Raw genomic sequence first — 24,147 nt, forward strand, 5'->3', positions numbered from 1 at the left:
AAGAGCTAGAGAAGGGCTGAGATAACCATGAGGTGAATTATGGTTCTTAATAATAATGATGAATTTGCAAGAACAGCTTTTTAATTTTTCCTGAGGGCTTTTGCAAGAGAACAGATGCTGAATGTGTCCTGTACTGACAAGAATAAATGGGGGCAAAAAATATAATAAGCAAAGGAAATGTTTTTGAAGAAGTTTTCTTTTGATATAAGAAATAATATATTTCTATTGTGAAGATAATTTCTCCTATCTCCAGCCCCCTCCCAAGTTTGAAAGCCACATTGTTGAGCTTATAATATAATGTTCTTACAATACCTACAATAATACAGTTACCCAGTTTTTCCCAAAGGAATGAAGCATTGTACTATTGAATATATTAAAAGTGGCCTGGACAAAAATCTTTCAAATCTATCTCTCTTGTACAATCCTGCACTAAGAGAAACAGGAAAAAAAAAACCCCAACCAACCACAATATCAGGATTTTGGAAATGTTTTCATAATGTGAATATCAACCTGAAAGAAACTGTTTCTGAGCCCTTTCCTATCCCATCGCAAAGATACATCTCTGCAATAACTGCTTACATAGAAGAGAAAAACTAAGAACGAACTTGATGGCTTTTTTTTTGTGGTCTCTTAATGCAGTAGAGCAGGTAAATACCAGCAAGACTAGCCAGGTGCTAAGACAATAAGCAGGTGCTCCACTGACTTCTAGGCTTCCATAAAGCACAGGCTGGGAATCCCTGCACTAGATGTCTGACCAGAAAGAGATATTTTTGTCCTCCAACAAAAGGTGTCAAATGGCTAATACTAAAAAAAAAAAAAAAAAAAAAAAAAAAAAAAAAAGAAAAGGATGGGGAGAAAAGGTAACAAACGAGATGCTTAAGCTCCAAATTTATTTTTTCTTGAAATGCAGTCTCAAACAGATTGCGAAATGGTAGGAAAAAAAAGAGGGCTAGTCAGCAACAGCTGGCTTCCTCAAAGGTAGATGGAAGAAACTGTTTATATCTATGTTTATTGTCACTTCTCATTTCTTTGCCATAGGGGCATCATGCTCTCGCACGCTCTGGAGGAGATATGTGAGCCAGAAAAGGTTCACACTTCAAAAAGCTTCTGAGGCTTTAAAATATAAGGACATAAACTGAGTCAGCACCGTAACTGTTTGCAGGATTTGGTCCAAATCTTTCAGTTCAGGCATTCCAAAGTGAACATCACTATACGTCAGATAGCCCCGTGTGTGCGCATGCTTGCGCGTGTGTGTGTTGGAGTTGGATGTGATATTAGCCAAGCTTACTCATAACTTGCTTTCTGCTCTTCATAAGATATAATTATTTTTCCTTGTCTGTTTCATTCTGGTTCTCATGGACAACTGATGTGATTCCTCATTGTCTGAACTTCTCACACTGTGAATCAATATTTAAATATATTGCCAAAGCTGAATGAGACTGTTACATTTTATTAACAATTGGCCATTAAAGTATTTTTATTAAATACTATGCATTGTGTGAACTGCTTTTCACACAACTTAACTTTTGGGCATAAACCAATCAAGCAGTCACAACATCACTTTTAAAGTACAGTGAGAGATTCAGGAACTGAACAGAGGTGGGATTTGGCATTAGTAGCCTTCTGAAAATTCTATACCTGCACTGATATCCCCAGATATTATTGATTAAATCCTTGTTTCCCTTCTCTCCTATTTTTAAATTTATTTTTGCTTAAACAGACACATGCTAGAGGAGTTGGGCTAAAGGCAGAGGAAATATAAGTCAAATTTCACAAAGAGTGAAATTTGAAAAGTTAATTCACTACACTTACCTGTCAAAAAGCATGGAATTTAGAGTGAACAAGGTGAGCTTAGTTTTGATATCTTCATTTCAACTAAACAGTGCCTTACTGCACAAGTGGTTCCACTGCTTGTAAAGTAAGGCACTACTAAAATAAATACCAGAGTCTGCCTCTAAATGACAACTTTCTTTCTTGTATTCATAGATTGAAACTGAAATGTCAATTTCTTTACTGTTTCTTCAGCGGTAGATCTGTGAATTTGGAAGCACAGACTCTGACAGTCAAGTTTGCATGGAGATATCAGTGCCTGCTGCTATCAATCATGCTCAAAAAGTAAAACTGTAACTTACTTTTAAAAAATTGTATATGTAAAAAGAATAACTTCAAAGATCTGTCAGTTACCTTTCAGCAAAAACAAACAAACAAACAAACAAAGCTACAAAAATTATTATAAAATATATGGTGTGAACCATGAGTGTGTTTATTTTATATCAGTCAACATTATTTACCATGGTCAGAATTAATACTCCAAGGACTATACACAACATACGTCCAACATTGTATTATTTACAATTCCAGACACCAAGTGAGTCCATCCACTAAAGCAGAAGTCAGCTGTTTTCCTGCAAACAAAATGCAGTACTATTTGTTTTTTATGGATTCATTATAAATTCTTGAGTGACACAAAGGACAAGCTGCCAATAGCAGTAAAAGGCCAAGACACTAGGAAGAAAGACTGGTTTCTAAACATGCCAAAGTTTGTTGGAAATGTAACATTTAAGGACTCTTCTCTTCCCCGTATTTGATCCCTAGCTGTACTGTGCTCTTCATATGTCCTCAGTCGGTCATGTATTAACAAGTACTTCAACCACTTTTGCAAACCTCCTCCTCTTTTTCACAGAGAGTATTTGGTAAATTATGTCCACACATTTTAAAGGGAACAGAAACTCATCGCTTAATTTGTATGTACTATGTAATCAGCTCAGCACACTAGGCAAAGTCTTGGCTCCCTGTGCAGCCAGAGTCAAAGAGCTGTGCTCTAGGGTGGTCTGCAGACACCCAGCTAGAGGGGAAAAAAAAACGGGGATGCAGCATCTACCCACACCTGACCCACAGATGCTGGGGAGGGGATGGCTGGGCAGGCAGGACCTTGTGCTCACTGATTATTTCTTCCACCTACCCCACAAAACTCCTGCTTGGGGCAAGAAACAAAAAGAGCAGCAACCTGGACCAAAGAAGTTAAGACCTTCCTTTAGCGAGGCCTTGTTCTTCATGGACATGACAAAACTGACTTAGAGACCTGTTCATGAGAATCTGCTTCATTAGTGAGTCTCCATGAGCAAAACATGCCACAAATGATGCATGGCTTGTGGCCTGGTTTTGAGAGATGTAATAAATGTCAGTGCAAAGAGAGATGGAGTCTACCCCAGTGAAAACAATTAACAATAAAGAAAGAATCTTTAGAAACCTACAATTTTTAATTGAAACATACTTTCTCATACAGTTCTCTCAACCTACTAGTCATTCCTTTTCAACTAAAGGGCAATGCTTACAGGAAGGGAACTGTGACCTCAGCTGACCAAGCTGACATACATACATTCATTGAGGCCCCAATTCAGAACAGTATACAAGCATATGCTTAACATTAAAGATGTGAGTAGGTCCCTACTGAAGTCAAGGGCATTAATTGTTTAAAGCTGGGTAGGTGCTTATGCACCTTGCTGAATCAGGACCCACGTTCTAACAGTGACCGAGCAGTTCTCCAGGTAACAAATTACTTTTGGCTCTGTCTCAAAGTAACAAATTAGTTTGGCTCTATGTCTCTAGTGTTCAATAAACTGAGAACTCTTTTGGTTTGCATTTTTGCAATCTCTTCACCGAATCACAGAATCACAGAATGTTAGGGATTGGAAGAGACCTCGAAAGATCATCTAGTCCAATCCCCCTGCCGGAGCAGGATTACCTAGATCATATCACACAGGAAAGCGTCCAGGCGGGTTTTGAACGTCTCCAGAGAAGGAGACTCCACAACCTCTCTGGGCAGCCTGTTCCAGTGTTCGGTCACCCTCACCGTAAAGAAGTTTTTCTTCATATTTATGTGGAACCCCCTGTGTTCCAGCTTGCACCCGTTGCCCCTTGTCCTGTCAAGGGATGTCACTGAAAAGAGCCTGGCTCCATCCTCATGACACTTGCCCTTTCCATATTTATAAACATTAATGAGATCACCCCTCAGTCTCCTCTTCTCCAAGCTAAAGAGACTCAGCTCCCTCAGCCTCTCCTTGTAAGGGAGATGTTCCACTCCCTTAATCATCTTTGTGGCTCTGTGCTGGACTCTCTCTAGCAGTTCCCTGTCCTTCTTGAACTGAGAGGCCCAGAACTGGACACAATATTCCAGATGCGGCCTCACCAGGGCAGAGTAGAGAGGGAGGAGAACCTCTCTTGACCTACTAACCACACCCCTTCTAAGACACCCCAGGATGCCATTTCCTCCCTACTTCTCTAGTATGGTTTCTCTGGTAACTCAAAAGGGATGAGTGTTGGTTTTTCTTCAGTGTGGGAACTACCAGTGTCTCTTTCCACTACCTGGCCACATACACAAAGCATATAGAGACTTCATATGTTTGCAGCACCTTCTTTCCCATCTCTTGAACTAAGCTGAAAATAGTTATACAAAGCATTGTCGTACAAGTCCTGTTCCTCTGAATAGCTAGATAAAAAAAAACCAAGGACTTTTGTACAGTGCTGTAGCTGCTGAAATTCCAGTACAATTATCTTGTATGATATGTGAGGATATATGAGAGGATACACACTCTGCCGAAGTGAAAGCAAGTTTAGAGAGGGACTTAGAGAGTACTACAACATAAAGCAGACTGGCGACAGGGGAAAGTCTTAAAGACACATATCTAATGTCTGGTGTGACTAGGACTGGAAATTCATACTATGTTACCGAAACTATTATTCAGGCATGGGAGTATATGTATACTTCCATTTCAAATTTTCAGTTTGAAACACTTCTGAAGTACCTCAAACTGGCTTGACATTTAAATTCTCACAAGCGCTTCAAAGCCCATAAAACTTTTCTATTGCATTGAAATTTTTATCCTGCTCCAAACAAATCTTAACATTGATATAACAACCAGTTCCATGCTAATGTACTATATTTTAATTGATCTATTTGATCCTGCAGGTTACTACTCACCAAAAAAACCCCACAAAAAAACAAAAAACTTGGGAAAAAAAGTATTTTTTATTATTTCTGTGACTCCAGAAAAAGTGTAAAGCTCAGATTTTTTATGCCGCAATGTTTCCATGCCTAAGAAAATTGGTTGTATTGACCCAATGAGAGAGCTAACTCTTCATTCCAGCTGAACAGATACTCTTCCAACTACCAGAATAAACAACCTTCCATTTAAGAATTGTTATAGGGCAGTATTAATACTATATGCAATAATACTGCACTATAACACAGTGACAAAATTAGCAAATTGAAATACATATGGGCCTACAGGGCTGTTCAGTTCATAACACATCAAGTATTAGGCTCTGAGAATATATACAAGTAGGCATTATGAGAAACTTACTCTTTCAAGATGCATCTTAAGCTTATCATGTAAAATCAACTTGGTAGCTGTATGGGATTTGGGGAACACAGGCTCCTCAAGCCACAGCCTACAAACGAAGGCTGGAAGTGACCAAGTCAGAGATGGCATGCACATCATAAGCAGGTGCTGTTCCGTCTCTGGACGACACCACCTCTGCTGGTCAGTTGTCCCAGAACAGCTTCTTACATTCTGTAACAAACACCCAGGTTCTCTGCAGCCTCACAACAAATGTAATTGTGTGAGCAATCTGCTACAGATGTTATTAATTCCTCACCCTTTTTCTCCCAAGAAACATATCTCTACCTTCAGCTAGGGCAGAAAATGGGTTTCATGGGTCTTATATCCATTACCTCACAACTCTTTGAGCCTACAAAGGGGAGAGAAGAGCTCTGTTTTGCATTCTGTGGTACTATTTGAAATACTCCTGTCAAGACGAAACCAGCTCACACATGGAAAGTGATTGAATTAGTACTAGTTAAATTCTTTAAAACTAAATTTAATTTTATTTTATGGATTTTTTCTAAAAGAGATGGGTTGGACAAAAGCATTTTTGTGGATTGTAACACTACATACTTGGCATATTTTATTTTGTACTCAGGAACACTACTGCAGAATAGTCAATTCTTGCAATTTTATCAAAAATCTCCTGATGTTACAAAGTGGGTTTTTTTTTATTGTACCTGCTTCCTGGAGTTCTTGTGTTGATTTTCTTTTTAGTCTAAAGAAATTTTCATTTTTCATTGTTTTTTATGGTAGGTTTCAAAACAGGAAGAAGCAGCTTGAAAATACAAACCTAGCTTTCTCCAGTATAAAATAGAAAGCAAAAATAAATTACATGAAATCTAATCTTTTAAACAAATTCCCCAATATTCAGAATCTGAATTTATGACCTTCATATGTTTGAGGCTAGTAATACTGAACTGCTTCATAGTAATATCCTGACCTTCTGTAGTGACTATCCTTTTCTGAAGCCATTCAGCAAGCACTCATTCAGCTATATATTGAGCTAGCTGAACAGAGTAAGTTGCCTAGGCATTGTCCTAGCTATTTCCAAATAGTCTGAGAGCCATTCTGTTTTAATGGAAAGCTTGGTGGAACACAAGCTAAGTTGCAAGCAACCTGATGAGAAGGCTCATTTCCTTTATTCCTATCTGCCAGCACCATATGTCAACTTAAACACAAGTTAAAGACATCCAATATCCAGACTGCGTGGATAAAAATGTAATGACATTAACTCTGTTACCATACCCACATGACTAGGCAAGCTATACAGATACACACAAAACCCAGCAAGCTGATATACACAGGGCCAGCAGTCTTAAAAATCTACCTGTCCTACAAGTGACTTCCTTCTCCACAGGACGACTGTCAGTCAGTAACACAGGTTTCCACACCCTTTCCAGCAGAAGGAATGTAAGACTTCGGGGTGCAATTCTGGCAAGATTCACCATGAAGAATCCAGAAAGACTGAATATAAACTGACATACTTTCCCCTACTAAAAAAGGTAAAAATGAAACAAATAAATTCTTCCTCTTCCACTTGCTAAAAAGATTATTTAAAAAAATATTTACTGAAACTACTGTTCCAGTGGTGGTGATGTTTCAGAATTTGACTAAAGAACAATCATAATTACACATTCTATTTCATTAGAGGATCTCAAAGCACTTCATAAACATTAATTAACAACATCCAAGTATTAATTGGAATGATTAGAACATTTTGTAAAAGCCGTGAGGGAGGAGAGAAATCAAGCTGAAGCACAAAGGACTCGTGCAGCAAGTTAATATATTAGAGCCAGTAGAATAATACATGTTTCCTGGCTTCAAGTTAAGTATTCAAAATTCTAGGACATGGTGCAAAATGACAACCAAATCATAGAAGATATTTCAGCACAGGAAATAAAAGTAAATTTCTTAATTAAAATATAAGAGTTAGGCTTCATTAGATTCAAAATGTACCTTGATAAGTAAAAGGGGGTTGTCTGTCTACATTCAACGCTGTGCTCTTACTGCCTAGAAGGCAACAGTAAGTGCTAATGACATTTACCCCTCCTAATAAGAGTCACTCACACTTCACTGTTATTCCTTGTTATTGCTCAGGACAGGCACTAGCACCTCATTGAAAGATCAGTGCTGCAAGGGAAAAAAGTCCCCTTGAGATCCCTTGGACTTCAAGAAAAGCAGTAAATCAACTGATGCTGGACAGATGACAAGTTTGATTCTGTGTGGCCCTTCCTGATTCCTAAGTGACTGTGGACCTAAATTTCATAAGTGCCTGAAGCCAGTGCTGACACACAGACAATCAAAACCACCCCTAAACTCAGAGCAAGAAGTGTCTAAACTGGGAAAAGTCTTAAATCCATTAAAGTGTCATGGTCTGGACTCTGTACTCTCTAATTGAGCTAATCTCCATTGATGTGTAGCTGAATGGTTAGTATCACAACCTTATCATCTCCAGGACCATGATTTGAATTCAGCCTGAGGTCCTCTGTGAAGAGAGTAGTCTATAAAAAGCAGAAGTTCTAATCTCTGAGCTGTATTTTGTGAGAAGAATGATGTTAATTCCTTAGATCCTTGGCACAACTCGCTCCCCGGCACATGCACACACACATTTCCCTTCGATCAACAGCTTTATGCCCTTTTGTTGTCTTTATTTTATAACAGGTCACTGCATTTATTACAAGAAAATTGAGATGGACAGGAACCCCAAGATCCTGTCCTCAGCTCAGTGGTCATATTTATTTGACTTAGTGCAGGATACATTCCAGTAGAGGCTTCAACATGGCATTGTCAGCAAGAAAAGTGATTTTCCAGGCTAGGAGGAAAGCCCTTCTCTCCCTTCCGCTGATCCTCGAGAATCAGTCTCAAAATCAGACACCTTTGTCACAGACACACACACTCACAATCTATTAGAAATATAAATAAAATTTATAGATTATTTAAGTATGTGCATACATATACATATTTCATGGAAAAATTTCTGTGATCGTAAATGGTTAATAGAAATTCAAATACATTCTGAAGCAACAAAGCTGGAAACAGATTCCTCCCTGGCTTACCTGCCAAGACCCAAGTTCAGGGCTCTGTTTCTCCTGCAATGCTTGATGGCATCACTCTCACCTAAAACAGCCTAGGGAGTGAACTATTCCTCCCACCTCCTTCATCCTTCACTCTGCTTTAGGTGTTTGTGATTTCATCAACTATCACAAGAGAAACCAGGACCATGAACTCAAGCCTTGGCAGGTAAGAGATTTTCAGCTCCATTTTAAAAAGCAAGCACACATGGGCCTGGCATATGCTTGACAGACCTTCAGTAACAGCCATTTTCATTCTCTGCATCCCAGTAGCTGTGCCCAGTTGTGTGAAACTATGTCAGCCAGTGGGATCACAGCTTCTCACCCCCAGTACTGTAAATAGTACACATTCCAGGTAGGAGAAACACAGCTACGCAAAAAAGTCTCTCTCTTTTTTTTTTACCTTTTCGTCTTTGACAGCCCAAAATGTTTGTCATTAAAAAGGCCATCTTTGCATTTCTGGGCCATGTGAAACACTATGGTTATAAAGGCTGACTATTTCATAGTAGTCATTAAGAACTAGCATCATGTATACTGCTGTTCATCACCAGGGGTTATACAGTCCTCTGCTTCATTACCCTGGCAAGATGCAAGACACAGAGCAGCAATAGCGCAGCTCTCCAGCTGCACATATTCTGGAAATCCAAATGACCTGTGCATGTTACTGAGACATCTGTTGTCATGTAACTTGCCCTGATGGCATTCAGAAGTGCCATCAGATTCTTTGGACTTTATTTTTATTCTTTCCTGGTTCAAGTACTAATGGTTGTGATAAATAGAGTCATGTAGCGCTAGTGTGATTGGTAGTGTTACTATTAGAGGTACGACATCAAAAGCAGCAGGGAGATGTTAGGCAAGTTAGTGCAGATACAGAGAAAATCTGAAAGCACTTCACACTGTAGAACAAGTGGCACTGCTTTGCTCAAACACACAACAATGCCTCCCTCTGGCTCAGCAGTTACGCTCTGTCTCCTATCTCCCTCTTCAGTCCTTAAAGGTTTATCTGAGCTTTTTCCACCCTCTGCTTAGAGTAGAGATAGGACAGTGACTCCTAGCTTAGTACAGCTAAGATGAATACAAAAGAGCAAGGGGCATAGCAAAGAATCTCTGTTCCAAAGAAGTGCAGGGGAGTCATGCTGAACTGACTCACATGGGAGAAGAGAAACTCTTCCAGATGATCATAGCCGCAAATATTAGCATGCAGTGATGCTGTGGGAGGAATGGAAAACTCAGGAGATGGACACATCATCTAACACACCCTTTTCATCTCTTTGTGCTAAAGAGGCAAAATCAGAGAAGGAGGGGCAGCAAAACTGAGGTGAGGCTGAAGAAGGGAAGATAAGCAAGAAAAAAAGCAGGGGAGCGAATGGGAGGCGATGACAACAGAATAAGTAAGTTGGAGTCGAAAGAGAGGGAGGAGGGAACAGACAGTCACAGAGTACAAGAAATAGGTAGGGCACATACTAAAGAGACCCAGATTTAAATCCCATCTGTACTGGAAGAGTAGAAGTCTGGGTAAATGTTACCTAGCTCTGAGCCTTGGTCACTCTGAGGGCCACTGTTGAAAAATAATGTCAGAACAAAAGAACACATATGAGTGTTAACAATAATTACAAGGGGAAAAAGAAAACGCAAGATAGAATTGTATCTAACAAAGCTGAAAAAAAGTAAATAAAGCCGTAAAAGGGTAACACTCTCTTCCTTATCCATTAATTAAATGTGGGTGGCAGTTGTTATGGAAAATACGAACTTGCATGTGGAAGACTTTGGTTGTACTTTGGCTTTGTTACAGTCTTTACCAGATAAACTTCTTAACCTTTACCTGCATCAGTTTTACTATCCATGGAACATAATACTTATAGAGACATGGAAAGACTGAGTAAGTGACTGCTTCTTAACATGCACGGAACTCCTCCAGTGGTCAGAGCTAAACAAGTGCAAAGTGTTAATTAAGAGATTGACAAACACACCAATGAGGAATAAGAAGCAGTATCAATTAAATAAATGCAGAACCTTCACATACAAAAGCCATTTTTATTGTATTAATGGTGCATAATTGTCATCAAACTTTCGCTGAGTTGCAAGGCTAAATTTTTTTTTCCCATTATCTATTTCTCTTAATTTTCTTTATCATAAATAATATAGCATACCACCACTTTAAAGGTGTTTTGTTATGAAAGAAAAAAAACAGTAAACCAACTGATGGCACATGGGAAAAAAACCTGACAGAAACTTCACGTGACTTGTGATTACAGATAGGAGACTACATTGAACTGAAAGTATGATATCATCACAACAATGACCTGATACCACTTCTCTTGCCTTGGAAAAGCTGATATCCTCAGAGTTGCTGTTTGTTTGTTTTCTCTCTAATGTTCCTTATGTCTAAGCAATGGAGGCTGTTTGACAAGCTGTTAATTAAATAGCCCTTGCACTTGGGCTCTGTAGCAAAAGTTCAATCATCTTAAAAGGAGGCAAAAGAGTAGAGATGGGAAAGCTAAGACTCTGAAGTCTCTAAAAGAGGTCAGATAGCAACAGGACCCATGCTTTTCTGAAATCCTCCACAGACAAGCCAATGGTGGGCAATATTTAATTTTAAGAACACTAAAGCAATTTCTATCTGTGCATATGGTTAATATTTCACCTGCTTAGAAGGGATGAGGTGCTAAGGGATTACCCAGAGAAAGAACAGAAAAGAAATTAAGAATGGCATTATTAAAGATGCTCAAATTTCTTTCTTTGGTCTCTCCCCAAATCTCTTGACCTAATATGGATATAAGAATGATGTGCATGGACAATCTAGTTGTGGTAAACTAGGACAGCAAATGGAAACAACCCATTCCCCCAAGAGCAATTACATTTTACAAAAATTTGAGAAATTGTCAGTCAAACATAACACCAATCTATGTGAGCATGTAGTTTGACTATGCATATAACCAATTTTTCTTTAAAAATCTCAGAACTGAATTATTTAACCTGCACTATGTATTTCACAATTTGAAGGAGTTTGTTTTAGTTAATGGGATATTGTGTTTTGAACACAATGGGAGAATAAACCACAGTCCATCCTGGTCATTGTCTGAAGATGAAGTTAACCAAATTCATAAAATAGGGGTTGTGCTGATGATCTGTGGGCAAAGAAGCACACAAGCCCAAGACAGCAGTGGCAGAGGATGTAATTAATTTCAGAGGTTTTTTTCTTATTTTTAAAATTAGTAGACTTGACAGTGAAACCACAGAGGCAGGAAAAGCATCATACTCCCGTTTCCAGTCTTCCCAAAGCAGAAATGGCATCTAATAATTTTGAATTTAATCAGTTTTCAGCATTCACATTGCCATGGAAAAGACCTTAATTTAAGATTAGTGATTCCCCATGCTCTATCTAGTGCACGAACTTTTGTGAGTCACCTTTTGGGCCAATAAAATGCCAATACTTTTCCAGCTGGCTTTAGTTTTGATTTTGGTTTTGGGGGATTTTTTTTTTAAATTTCTCATAGCTGTGAGTGGCACCAGAGAGTCTGGCAGCCAAGATATTGCCTATGAGCTACTGACTATAATCTGCTTTTTTCAAGGGAACAATGGTAAGAATGGGAATCCTACATCTAGTCTCTTTTCCTGATTCTGCCAATGTTCTATTCTGTGCCTCTGCTTCCCTCTTTGTACTGTAAAGATAATATTTATTCTCCTCTTTTACACTAAGGGAATACAACTATTTGATCACAAAACAGTTGAAAAAGTGTTGAGCTGTTACTCAAAACACTGAATCATTATTTGCAAAGAGTCAGTTTATGCCCTCTAAGTTGTGGTCATATGTCCTGTTGTCTGCAACTGGACCAGTCCAAAAGCTGAATGCTCCAGCTGTTCACTGCTAGTGGCATAATTGCTCTCCAGCCCTTTCCTCTCAGAACAATCAGAGTTAACTTGCACATGTTTAGCAGGAGGATTTTTCTAACCTGGCTTGTTTAGAGAGACCCTGGCTACGGAGCAATTACACATGTAGTTACACTAGAAAATGGGTGGAGTAAAGTACTCTCCAGTGGTGGAGCAGAGGAGAACAGCTGGCAAAGTTACCTCTTCACTCAGCTCAGCTGGAACCAAACTAGGGCTGGTGACTGGTTGAGCCGTTCTTTACAGCAAAAGTAACTTCACCCAAATCAACAGAGCCACTAATCACATCTCTTTGAGTAGCAGGTGCACAATCTGACCCAAAATAGCTACTGGTGTAGATAGAATAATTTCCCATCATGTAAAGACAGTTGTTGCATTGGCTGTTCCCAAAGAGGAAACCTACAGGCTCACTAACATCTCCGCATCAAATACAGTAACTTAGTTCCTTGAGATAAGTACCAGATAAACAAGCCTAGGAACTGAACAGCTCTGGTTGCCCATGGCGCAGACACAGTCCAGAAAGTTTCCTTATGCAGTAAGGTTTTTTTGAAGATCACTTCTAAAGATGAGAGAACAACACCTCCTCTAAAACATGAATCCTGTGAGCAGTCTGATGAGACTGCTGACTAAATTGTCACTCACTGACTGTGAAGAGTTCCAAGTCTATAATGATGAGCGTCATAGAACACCACCTCTTGCTCGAAGGAGAAATTTCTACTATTACCCGTAGTTCTGATTTGTATGCACTTTTACTGTGATAGTGTTACTACGTATTTCCTTTCAAATTTCCCTGCACCCCCGTTTTCTCCTTTTTATCAGATAGTTGCAATAGAGTTACTTTTTAAACAAGACTTTTTTATTATCATAGATTTGATTAATTTTCCTAAGATTTCTCTTCACATATATTTTACTAAGCAGTTTCTCTTTTCTGCCATGTACTGAGCTTTCTAGCTTTAATGGAAATAAAATGCATTTTTTGCCCAGAGAGGCTGCAGAGTCTCCATCCTTGCAGCTCTTCAAAAGCCGTCTGGACATGGTCCTGGGCCACCAGCTTTAGGTGGCCCTGCTTGAGCAGGTGGGTTGGACAAGATGACCTCCCTTCCAATCTCCACCAGTTTGTGATTCTTTGAAACTAGAGAGCTAAACTAACAGGCAGCTTGACTACACCCATCATAGGTCTTCATTCACCCACTAACACAATCCACAGCCGAGCACTAACCAAGTCGATATGGCAAGACTGCAACAGCTGCCCTTAACTTTCATTGATAATTATTCTTCTTTCACTGACATAATATTCAATATACTGCTGTTGAACGTAGTCATGGTAAAATTCATGCCTTGAGGGCTACAATGTCATTGAGTTTTAGCCAGATAAACTGAACTCTGACCTAATGGTGTATTATAGGCCTTCACACCACTCAGACGCACAGGTCACAATCTCACTCTGTATAAACCTCTATGTAATTATATTGCAAGCCATTCTTGCATATATTAAGATCATTCCAACAGATAATTAAAACAAAATCAATACCAGCCTGATTCTATGGTCTTTAAAACAAGAGAACTACTATTTCAGTCAGTCTTCTTGTCTGTAAAGGACACCAAATTACATTCTACGCTTGTAATATATTATGCCTAACTATTAATTGCATTTAGTAAACAGTAATTTTCTAATGTTATATCTTAGAAAGGATGAATTTTTTATGTGTATTCCTTTGCAAAACATATTTCTTCAGCCGTCTTGATCAGTACCATTCAGAATCCAGGAATCTAAAATATGATGCAATAGGCACACAATGTCATTACAGTATGTATCTCTACAGATATCTATCATATATCTATCTAAATTACACATAATATCTAATATCTATAGATACATATCCATACATATATGTCATACAAACATCTCTAGATATCCACTGTATAAATGTCATGGATATATACTTACATGTAAGTTTTAGACTGGTAATGCATCTCATTATTAAAGTAATACCCTTTTTATCACTCTTTTTCTAGGACTGTTCTATAATTCAGAACACTTTTCTGCAAAAATCTGTGTATAGAGCATTTAAGAAAATATTTAAGAACACAGAATATGAAGGTTTCTATTGAATTACATAAGGCTAATTTACTTCCTTCACGTAGAAGAACAGAAAATTTAAGAGGAATTAAAAAATACAGTCAGAATTCCTCAGAGCAGGAATAAAGATTCTCACACTTTCTGTATAGTGCCAAGCATGCTATCCTTGCCTAAGAAAGTAAACCAGAAACTAGAATTTTCAAAGTTTTTCAGAAGTGTCCACTTCAATAATTGGATGACTTCTAGATGACGCAGAGCTCCCACAAAGTCAGTAGCAATTAAGAGAACTCAGAAGCATGTAGCATTAGATTCTTAATCAGAAATAGTCTTATAAAATGTAATAATTCACTTTGGAATCCAACAGATCATGAAATTCTTCAGATAAGCAACCATACATATTCATGACTATAGTCATAAAGTAAGCCTGTCCATTTTTTTTTACTTATTTTATGTTTTGTTTGCTTATCTTAGCATGTAACACTTTATTTAAAGCTACCTTTTAAAAATGGCCTTATAAACTGGATTTTCCTGTTTATACATTATACTGTCAGGATACTTACTAACACAACCATGATCACAACTCTCATTTCATCTACCCCTTATTAGATATCTTGCTAAAGAAGGGAAGAAAAGATGAAGGAGCTGCTGACTTGCATATTAGTTTCTTAAGTCAAACAGTAGCCATTGAAAACTTGCTAGTTGCCTTTGATGACCAAATCAGGCTTGCAGCTACCTAACCTCAGTATTTGCAGCATTTGAGGTATTTCCTACAATAAGCGTGAGCAAGTACAAATAAATACTATGGTACGAAGGAACCTGCATTTTTTTGGCTTAGGTAGAATTGAACATTTTATTTTGCCAACACCATGACACACTAAATTTACTTCATATCATTCTACCTCTTTAGGTGCACAGTCACTACACCTGTACAAAAAGAAAAAAAAATCAGTTAACTGGATTTGGAAACATGTTTTGCTTTATTTCCTACCTGAAGGATGTAGCCTCGAACATAGTCTCGAAGCGTCCAGCCTAAGCCATGTAGAATATGCAACACCTCCTCTTGCTTCAGTACACTGAAGAGTCGGTCAAGTAGTATCTTCAGTCTCACAGGCACAGCCTGAGTACCGTAGAGCATCAGGCTGCTGATGTCAAACACAACGTTGGACTGCACAATCTCCACTTGGGTTGGGTGGTAGAGGTGCTGAGTACTAAGCTTGTCCAAGGCTGAAAGAAAAGAGGTTAAGTATAAGAGAAGAGCTAAAGGAAAGATGAAAAAATAATCACAAAGCATTATCTAAACACATCAAATTTGGCAGATGCACTTATTTTCCAGAGAAATATCACCTGGAAAATTCATAGATTCAAAGAATGCTTTGGGTTGGAAGGGACCTTTAAAGGTCATGTAGTCCAAGCCTCCTGCAATGAGCAGGGACATCTTCAACTAGATCATGTTGCTCAGAGCCCTGTACAACCTGACCTTGAATGTTTCCAGGGATGCCTCATCTACAACCTCTCTGGGCAACCTGTTCCAGTGTTTCACCATCCTCATCGCAAAAAAATTTCTTCCTTCTATCTACTCTGAATCTACCCTCTTTTTGTTTAAAACCCTTACCCCTTGCCCTATCCCTACGTGCCCTCCTAAAAAGTCTGTCCCCATCTTTCTTATAATCCTCCTTTAAGCATTGAAAGGCTCCAATAAGGTCTCCCCAGAGCCTTCTCTTCTCCAGGCTGAACAACCCCAGATCTCTCAGCTTGTCCTCATAGGAGCTGTGTTCCATCCCTCTGACCATTTTCATGGCCCTCCTTTGGACCCGCTCCAACAGGTCCATGTCTTTCCTGTGCCTAGGACTGCAGAGTTGGACGCAGTACTCCAGGTGGGTCTCACCAGAGCAGAGTAGAGGGGCAAAATCACCTCCCTTGATCTGCTGGTCACGATTCTTTTGATGCAGCCCAGGATAAGCTTTGCTTTCTGAGCTATGAGCGTCCATTGCCAGCTTATGTCCAGCTTTTCATCCACCAGTACCCCCACGTCCTTCTCTGCAGGGCTGCTCTCAATCCCTTCATCCCCCATCTGGTATTGATAGCAGGGGTTGCCCTGACGCAGGTGCAGGACCTTGCACTTGGCCTTGTTGAACCTCATGAGGTTCACATGGGCCCACTTCTTGAGCTTGTCCAGATCCCTCAGGCATGTCAACCATACCACTTAGCTTGGTGTCATCTGCAAATTTGCTGAGGGTGCACTTGATCCCACTGTCTATGCCATTGATGAAGATATTAAACAGTACTGGTCCCAATATGGACCACTGAGAGACAACACTCATCACTGAGTGATTCTTTTTCACAGATGCAGCCGAAACAGGCCTAGTTTCCAAAGGTCACAATTAACTTTAATTTCTACAGCAGAAGGGTGCTCAACTGAGCCCCAAAGACTACAATACTCCTAAGTTCAAAAGAATTACAGAAAATTTATGACTAACTGATGACCAAGATTGAAGAATTGATTGGGACTGTTAAAGGTTTGAGACTTAACCTCTAGGGAAAAAAAGAAAACAGATACACCCTAAACCTCAGTCTTTTAAACATGTTAAAAATTAGTCCCCTGATTTACCAAAAATTCTATCATGAATTCACTGCTACTTGAGCTGGCTAGTTTGTCTTACCCTTCTGTGTGAATTCACTGTGACATGAATAATTTAGAGATAAGAGGAGGGGAGGTTTGCAGGATGAAGGTAATTCTTATCCCCTTGTGAAGTTAAATATGATGGAATTGCATATGACATCACACACATTACTGAGTACCAATGTTTACATTTAATTTTCTTTCCATTTTATAGACTGTGTTGCAGCACCTAAGCTTCTCGCTGCTTTTTTTAAACAAAACTTTCTGAGCATTTAAAATAATTTTATAGGAACTTCTTCTCATGTGCTTTGGTTTCTTCTTGGCTTATGGTCACTGGAGAGTTCACGTGCTCTTGATAAATTGCTTTCTTACATCCAGAGCGCAAAAGTCCTTATCATTTACTCGCTGGCTTCATTCAACACGTTTACTCCAAGGAATACTTTGTCAAAGGGTTCTGGTTTCCTCATACTTCATTTCTTGCAACTGATTCATCTGATCTTTCCTATTCTAGTGGTTAAGTCAACTTTGAATAAATAGCTTTAAATATTAATTTAACATTCAAATAAGATAAAGAATTGGCAAGCCTAGGGACTGCAGTCCTATGTCTCTCCACAGGACATTTATACTGCAGAATGTGAAGGGTGGGATTTTTCTTCCAAAAGCTCTTCTTCCAAAGTACTTCTGCTATACAGGCTTCATGATGTGGGACTAATTTATTTACAAGGTCTAATGAACGGAATTTGATTGAAGCTTAAACAGGTCCAATACTTTCCTACATTTTTTTTGCCCCCTTTATGTATGATATTTTTGTAACGTGGTTATTTTGCTACTACTGTAACAGATGTTTCATTAAAGTACGCAGCTAGAAAAGCCTGGAAAATTGATTTTGTAACTGTGCAGGCTGTGCTGTATGTGGGCTGGTATGTATAAATGTGTACCTGGGGGGCAGAGCAATCATTTGAAAGGAGTAAAATCAAGTAAAATATTAATATTTAAAAAAATACTACTATTACTCACAATAAGAATGCTGTAAATAATATTAATGTTAATAGATGCAACACCTTCTACTATACTATCAAAATAATTAAGCAGATCTGGATCACCTTGAGCTTTCCACCTTCAGTCTTACAGAATGAGAATAGGGTCCAAAGAGGTTAACTGGCTTCTCCAAGTTTACACAAATTCAGACCACAGTCAAGACCTGAGCAGATATTTTCTGAATACTCAATGCTTTTTAATCACTGCATCATACTGTATTTCTAATGTATCTTAATATTTGGTTTTGTTTGTCTTAACAGTAACAACACCTATGCCTGCAGTGAGGAAAAGCAAGTTCTTCCAGCTAAAGAAGACTTGGCTTGCTGAAGATTTTAAGGTCATGATTCTACTTTGGCCTAAGTCAGAATGACTGTAAGAAGTCATCTAAAGACCACCGGGTGGGTTATAAAACGAATAGCTAGAATGAGATTGCAGAACTCTGTGGACATTTACCCACTTCATGTAATGTGATCACTCTGAGAGTGATAGCTTTGGAAAGGCCGAGATCGAATAGAAGTGAAAAAAAGAAATAAAAAAGGTCCTTTTAAATTACTAAGCACACTCTTTGACCAGCAGACAGAAATTTTTACAAGATATCCTGCACTATTCCATTTACCTGCAACATTTGTTTTCAAGCAATATTACCTATAGACACCCACTTCTCAAAACACACACTCCCACAAATAAGAGTTAATCCAGTGTTGGATTAACATTCCAAGTGACAGTGAAATTATCTCCGATTTTGATTTGTGGCCTTATTCTGCACATTCTGTAATAAACTAATAAGCAGTGAATTTTATCCTTTTGAAGTACAAGTCAGGATATGCACTGAAATGTGTAATTTATAACACAACAAAGTATACATTATTGCATGGGTGTGTAAGAACATTTGCACACTAAAGACAGACCCCACGCTAGAGGCAAATAAAAAATAAAGGAAAAAGTTCTACATGAAGACAAAGGAAATGCACTTGCACATATGTAAGAAAAAATGGTATAGTAAGTATCTGAAATTCTTACAGATCATTGACTATTGAAATGCCTTGCACTTGGCAGGAGAATGAAACTTTTCACTATAATTTGTAATTTGTAAAAATTATCTTGTTTCTTTAAAAGAGATTGCTAAGGAAATCGTTGACAAAGTGAAGTTCCTTTCTGTAGTACTTCTAACTGATTTCTCCTCTGGTATCATTAGTGAACTAATGTCAGTGTTCTAGGTGGATTCAAGAGGTCATTTGTGTTGTTAGACACATACTTTTTCAAATAAGAGATAAGAAAGGGACCTAAGTCTCATTGTTGGTTTTTGTGTAAGGACAGGAGTATTAACTTTAGCTTCTTGCCAAATCTCAGAGTAGGCATATTCTGTTGTCCTGAACTGCCCATCTAATTACACATGGATAATGCGTTCCTCACCATTTTCTGTTCTAAACTATTGTTTCATTTTCTATATGCTAATGAACAATGCCATGTTTCACAGGCAAATACATTCAACAGTATCTGCAGCAGTGTATGATTTCATAAGTGCTTAGGAGACTTCAAGATGAAACATGCTATATAAAAGAATGAGCTTTATCATACCCAAAAAATTACATAAACAGATGTGTCCTTATTAAGAAGATATCACTGTCTGAATATCACAAACCACACATCAGAAGTCCCTTCCTAGTGCAACGTATGAGTATTACTCATACTTCTTACACTTTCAGTGGGCTCAAAAGTTCACCCAGAAAAGTCTGTGACTTTTTGGTCATAACCTGCACAATCTTTTCCAAAAAATGACTACAATGGGTTCAGCTAGGTGCTTAAACTAAGAAGGCTACCTTTTAACAGCCCAATTCAATTCTTAGCACTGCCCCAACAGTCAGATATTCTTTACCTCACTGATAGAGGAAGAAGGGATCTAATTAATCTTAAAATCACATACTTGCTGAGTAATCAATTTTTTCGTGGAACAGCCGAAAAAGGCCCTTGTGTTTTACTATAACAACATACAGCCGAGTAATATTTCCAAAGTGAATTCTAGATTTCAAGTACTTGTTTCAGAAATTTTAGCTAGTAAAAAAGGGGGGCAAAAAGGATGATAAAGAAGTAGAAGACATTACAGAAGATTGCCTTCAATACCCAAAAATGACTAATTGGATAATTAGTATAGGAATTAGGAACCTTTCAGTACTGTTTTTCTTACCTAACTCTGAATTATCAAGTACATACCATAATCATTTAGATAATTTAAACTATTTCAGTTGGAAGGGACCTAGAATGATCACCTAGTCCAAATGCCTGACCACTTCAGGGCTGACCAACAGCTAAAGCATATTCTTAGGAGCACTGTCCAAATGCCTCTTAAACACTGACAGGCATGGGACATTGCCCACCTCCCTAGGAAGCCTGTTCCAGTGTTTGACCATCCTCTCGGTAAAGAAAGGCTTCCTAATGTCAAGCCTGAACTTACCCATGTTGGCTTATCCACCCTTTACCTTCTTGAATAGTAAACAAAATCCCCCAGATTTTACAGAGACTTTGCTCAGTATAACCTGAATTGTAAATAGAACTTTGAAATTGATAAAAAGTCAATCTCCACATTGCAGCCTGCAGTATCCTTATTATGCAAAATTCCAGCAAAAAACTTTGGACTTATTTGTAACATATCAATGAACAAACTTTTATGTCCCATTTGTGGTTTGTTTGTTTGGGTTTTTTTTAAAATGTAGTAAAATAGGGAGGGAAAATCAGCTTTACCATTTATATTTTATTGGAGTTTTGAGACCGTGTGTAATTCAAAGGAAATAAGTACAAAAGATACATTAAAATAAGGCTCAAATACTTGTTCAATTTACCAAAAGACAGAAAATAAAGACAAAATCTTTCATTTCATCTATACTGTGGCCAGTTCATAGGCTCATGTATGCAAATTCACTCCCATCCTTCCCAACATGCAGTGGATAAGGTCAACCAAATTAAAACCCATGCTTCTGAGTGGATTCCATTTTTGTTAAGCAAAAGAAATACAAGTATGCAGTGATGAATTTTGTACTTTAAAGGTCTCATAATGTTTTTTGAATAGCTACAATAAAAGCACCGCATTTTGCCTTTACTGAATATAAAAGAATTTTAAATATCCTAGTTTTAATGCAATTGGAGTTGTAAATACACATACCTCACTAATTTCCTGATCCTAGATAAATATTTAGGTATCCTAGAGAGGGATGAAAAGGTTTAGTGAAACCATTTCTCTCAGCTGATTTGCCTGCCTGTGTATCTCAGCAGACCACAGAGAACAGTCAGTACGTTGCAATGTACAGGACATTAGGGATCTCATTCAATTTCAGTTTTAAATTCGGGCTCTGCAATAGTCACACTCTAGATATTCTTGCATGCTCTCTAGACAGTTCTCTAACTGACCAAAGAGGGATGCAGTTGGAGTGCATACACACATACACATGACAATACAGAACTTCATAAACATCATCTTTCCAGATTACTAGATTTGTTCAAGGGTCAATAGGAAAATGAAAACTAAATTTTATGTAGTCTGTGTCCAGACAATAACAGAGAGATTTCCAGACTTTTTTTTTTTATTTAAATAACTGCACCACTTTCTGCAGCAAGAGAAACTGAAATTGGCAGACAGATTAAATATACAATACCAACATAAAAAGATTTCACAATACTGTTGCAACAACAGCGTGTCTAGTATGGTAAAACAGATACAGTATTATTAATGGCAATGTGGAGCACTGTAGTTTGCTGTTGATTTTAGTAGCAAACATGAACAGCTTCACATTTTTCAGAGTTCAAGTTTTTTTTCTTTTCCATCAACCACAGAAAAAGAAGTAACAAATCCTTTCCAGAACAGAAAATAGCTTATGAACAGCTAAAATAGTGGAGGGACAGGCAAACTACCACAGTCATAAGAGGTGGTCTGAGCTAGCCGCACTCAGGATGCAGATTTAATACCACCTGTAACATCGTGTAACGTGGTTCATTCTGTTGGTGGAAAAAATTGCTCCTCAAAAATATCGTGCTTAGAAGGTAACTAAGGACAGGAAAACTTTCCAGTGTCTCCTGAATAGCTCAAATATTTTCATGGTGTAGGAAATTATCCCATTCACCCCTGGCACAAGCGCAGAGAGCACGGGACATTAACACCTATATGGGTGGGTGAACATCCTGAATCAGTCTGGGTATAAATTCCAGCTACAACATGGTGTCCTTTGGTGATCTCCATTTCACTTTTGTCTTCATCCCTTTCATGCATTAATCCAGACAGAAGAAAAATGTTCACTAAGATATCGTGGATTTCAAAAGATCATGGAAGGAGAGTAAGTAAAGCACATTCTGATCCACAGGCAAAACCAACTTTTCCTTCTACCTTTTATGGTATTTAAAAGCTAATAATGGAAATCATTTGCCAAACGCATTTAGTCTCTGACAGAGGAACACATATGTGATCTTCTAATTTACAGTTTGCATGTACAGGTGTTCACACTTAGTAAAAGGATTCTTAATAGCATTTTAAAATTAAACGTGTGTTGATATTAGGTGTTTCAAACCCAAATAACACAGCAACTAAACTGATAAATGTCTTCATGCCTCACCATGCCTGATGCTCTAACAACATTTTTATAACAGATAAAAAAAAAACCACAGTGCTTCAGTTGCATGTACACAAAATAAATGTTATTTAAAAAAGCCTGAATGAAAAATTTCATTAATTTTTCTGTCTGTGATCTGATTCCAAGATGAAACATTTAGATTGCTACTAGGTTTATGTAGCCGAAAGCAGAACCACAGTTTGTTCACAGACGTTGCTTGCTGTCTGTAGTTTTTTTTATCCCTTTGCAAAACTTTGAACCCCATCCAGCTTTGACACACTGCCTCTTCAGTTAATAACTATCAAGTTTCCCCTTGTCTCCTGTCTACTTTTCTTTGAGGCAATTGCGCACTCAGCACCGCGAGATAATAACACACATCTATAAGATAAAAGCAGTGGCATTAATGTAATTGTCTGCCTTTCTCTCTTTAGCCTAATCTTTTTTTTTCCTTCAGTTTTGACTGCCTCTGTGACACCTGTTTTTGTCTCCTCTGATCCTACGACAGGTTTTCCGCTGACAAGGTTTTTGCCTGACAGAGATTCTGCCAGGCAAGAACATAATAAAATATGAAGAACTGCTTGTCAGAGTTTCTGCCAATGCTCACATGAGATAAGGGGAAAAAAAATCCTGACTCTTTTTTTAAAGGGGCTCTGTGCTGGTGGCTTTTGGCCTGTTAGGAAAACAGCCTCCCTGGCCAATTCCTGCAAGCCATACAGGTGTTTTCTTTTATGTTTTCTTTCTACACAAAAAACTTTTTGTTCAATAGTGGAAAACATGATTACAGAAAAAAAAAAAAAAAAGAACAAAAAAAACCCCAAAACACTTTCTCCTGACTTCTTGCCTGTAAAATGAAGGTTAGACCTAACTGTGTAGTGGTACCTCATGAGCATGTTTTTAATTCGGAACTGACCCCTTAAATTAATAAATAAAGTGGTAGACTTTTTCTCCCTCCTCCTTGTTGGTAGCTAATGTGTTCAAAGGAACAAGCTGTAAATGACCTTCATTCCAAGTTCTCAGGAAAACATCTGGGCTACTAGACACTTCCTGTGTGGGGCATACTGCATGAATGAAGACAACTGACCATGGGGACCATGGTAGCGAAGATGAGACAGAGCTTCTTCTCTTCTGTGCTATTTGGACCTTGCAGTTCTCTCCATCAGCATGTGTGTTTGTGCCTATGTGAAGGAGGACTTCAGCATTGATGACTACACTGATGGAGAAGTACATGTAGATTAATCACGTGAGTGTCACAAAACACAGCTGCTTTTGTGTGTGTTAGTATCATCTCTCACCTCTGCTAGAGAGAGCAACTATTGATCAGTCCATGGTGTCACGGCCCTGAGTGCACCAACTGGCCTCCATTGCACTGACCAGCCTCCCTGGGGATGTCCACCTTGCATTCTCAGACCATGGGTCCAGGACCCCTACTAAAGCTCAGGCTTGGACCTTCATTCTCTACCTAAGGTAC

At 38.4% G+C, this 24,147-nt stretch overlaps 1 protein-coding gene across 1 annotated transcript in view; it reads right to left on the reverse strand.

Moving 5' to 3' along the window:
* The window catches only part of BNC2 (basonuclin zinc finger protein 2), a 239,293-nt gene that overhangs the window by 83,607 nt on the left and 131,539 nt on the right, over positions 1-24,147 (reverse strand). The window contains exon 4 of the mRNA XM_068423510.1: positions 15,415-15,650. Within this exon, the coding sequence (XP_068279611.1) occupies positions 15,415-15,650 (236 nt within the window). The remainder of the gene's footprint in view (positions 1-15,414; positions 15,651-24,147) is intronic.

Source organism: Nyctibius grandis, chromosome Z (assembly GCF_013368605.1).
Source record: "Nyctibius grandis isolate bNycGra1 chromosome Z, bNycGra1.pri, whole genome shotgun sequence".
In the NCBI taxonomy this organism is placed as follows: Eukaryota; Metazoa; Chordata; class Aves; order Nyctibiiformes; family Nyctibiidae; genus Nyctibius; species Nyctibius grandis.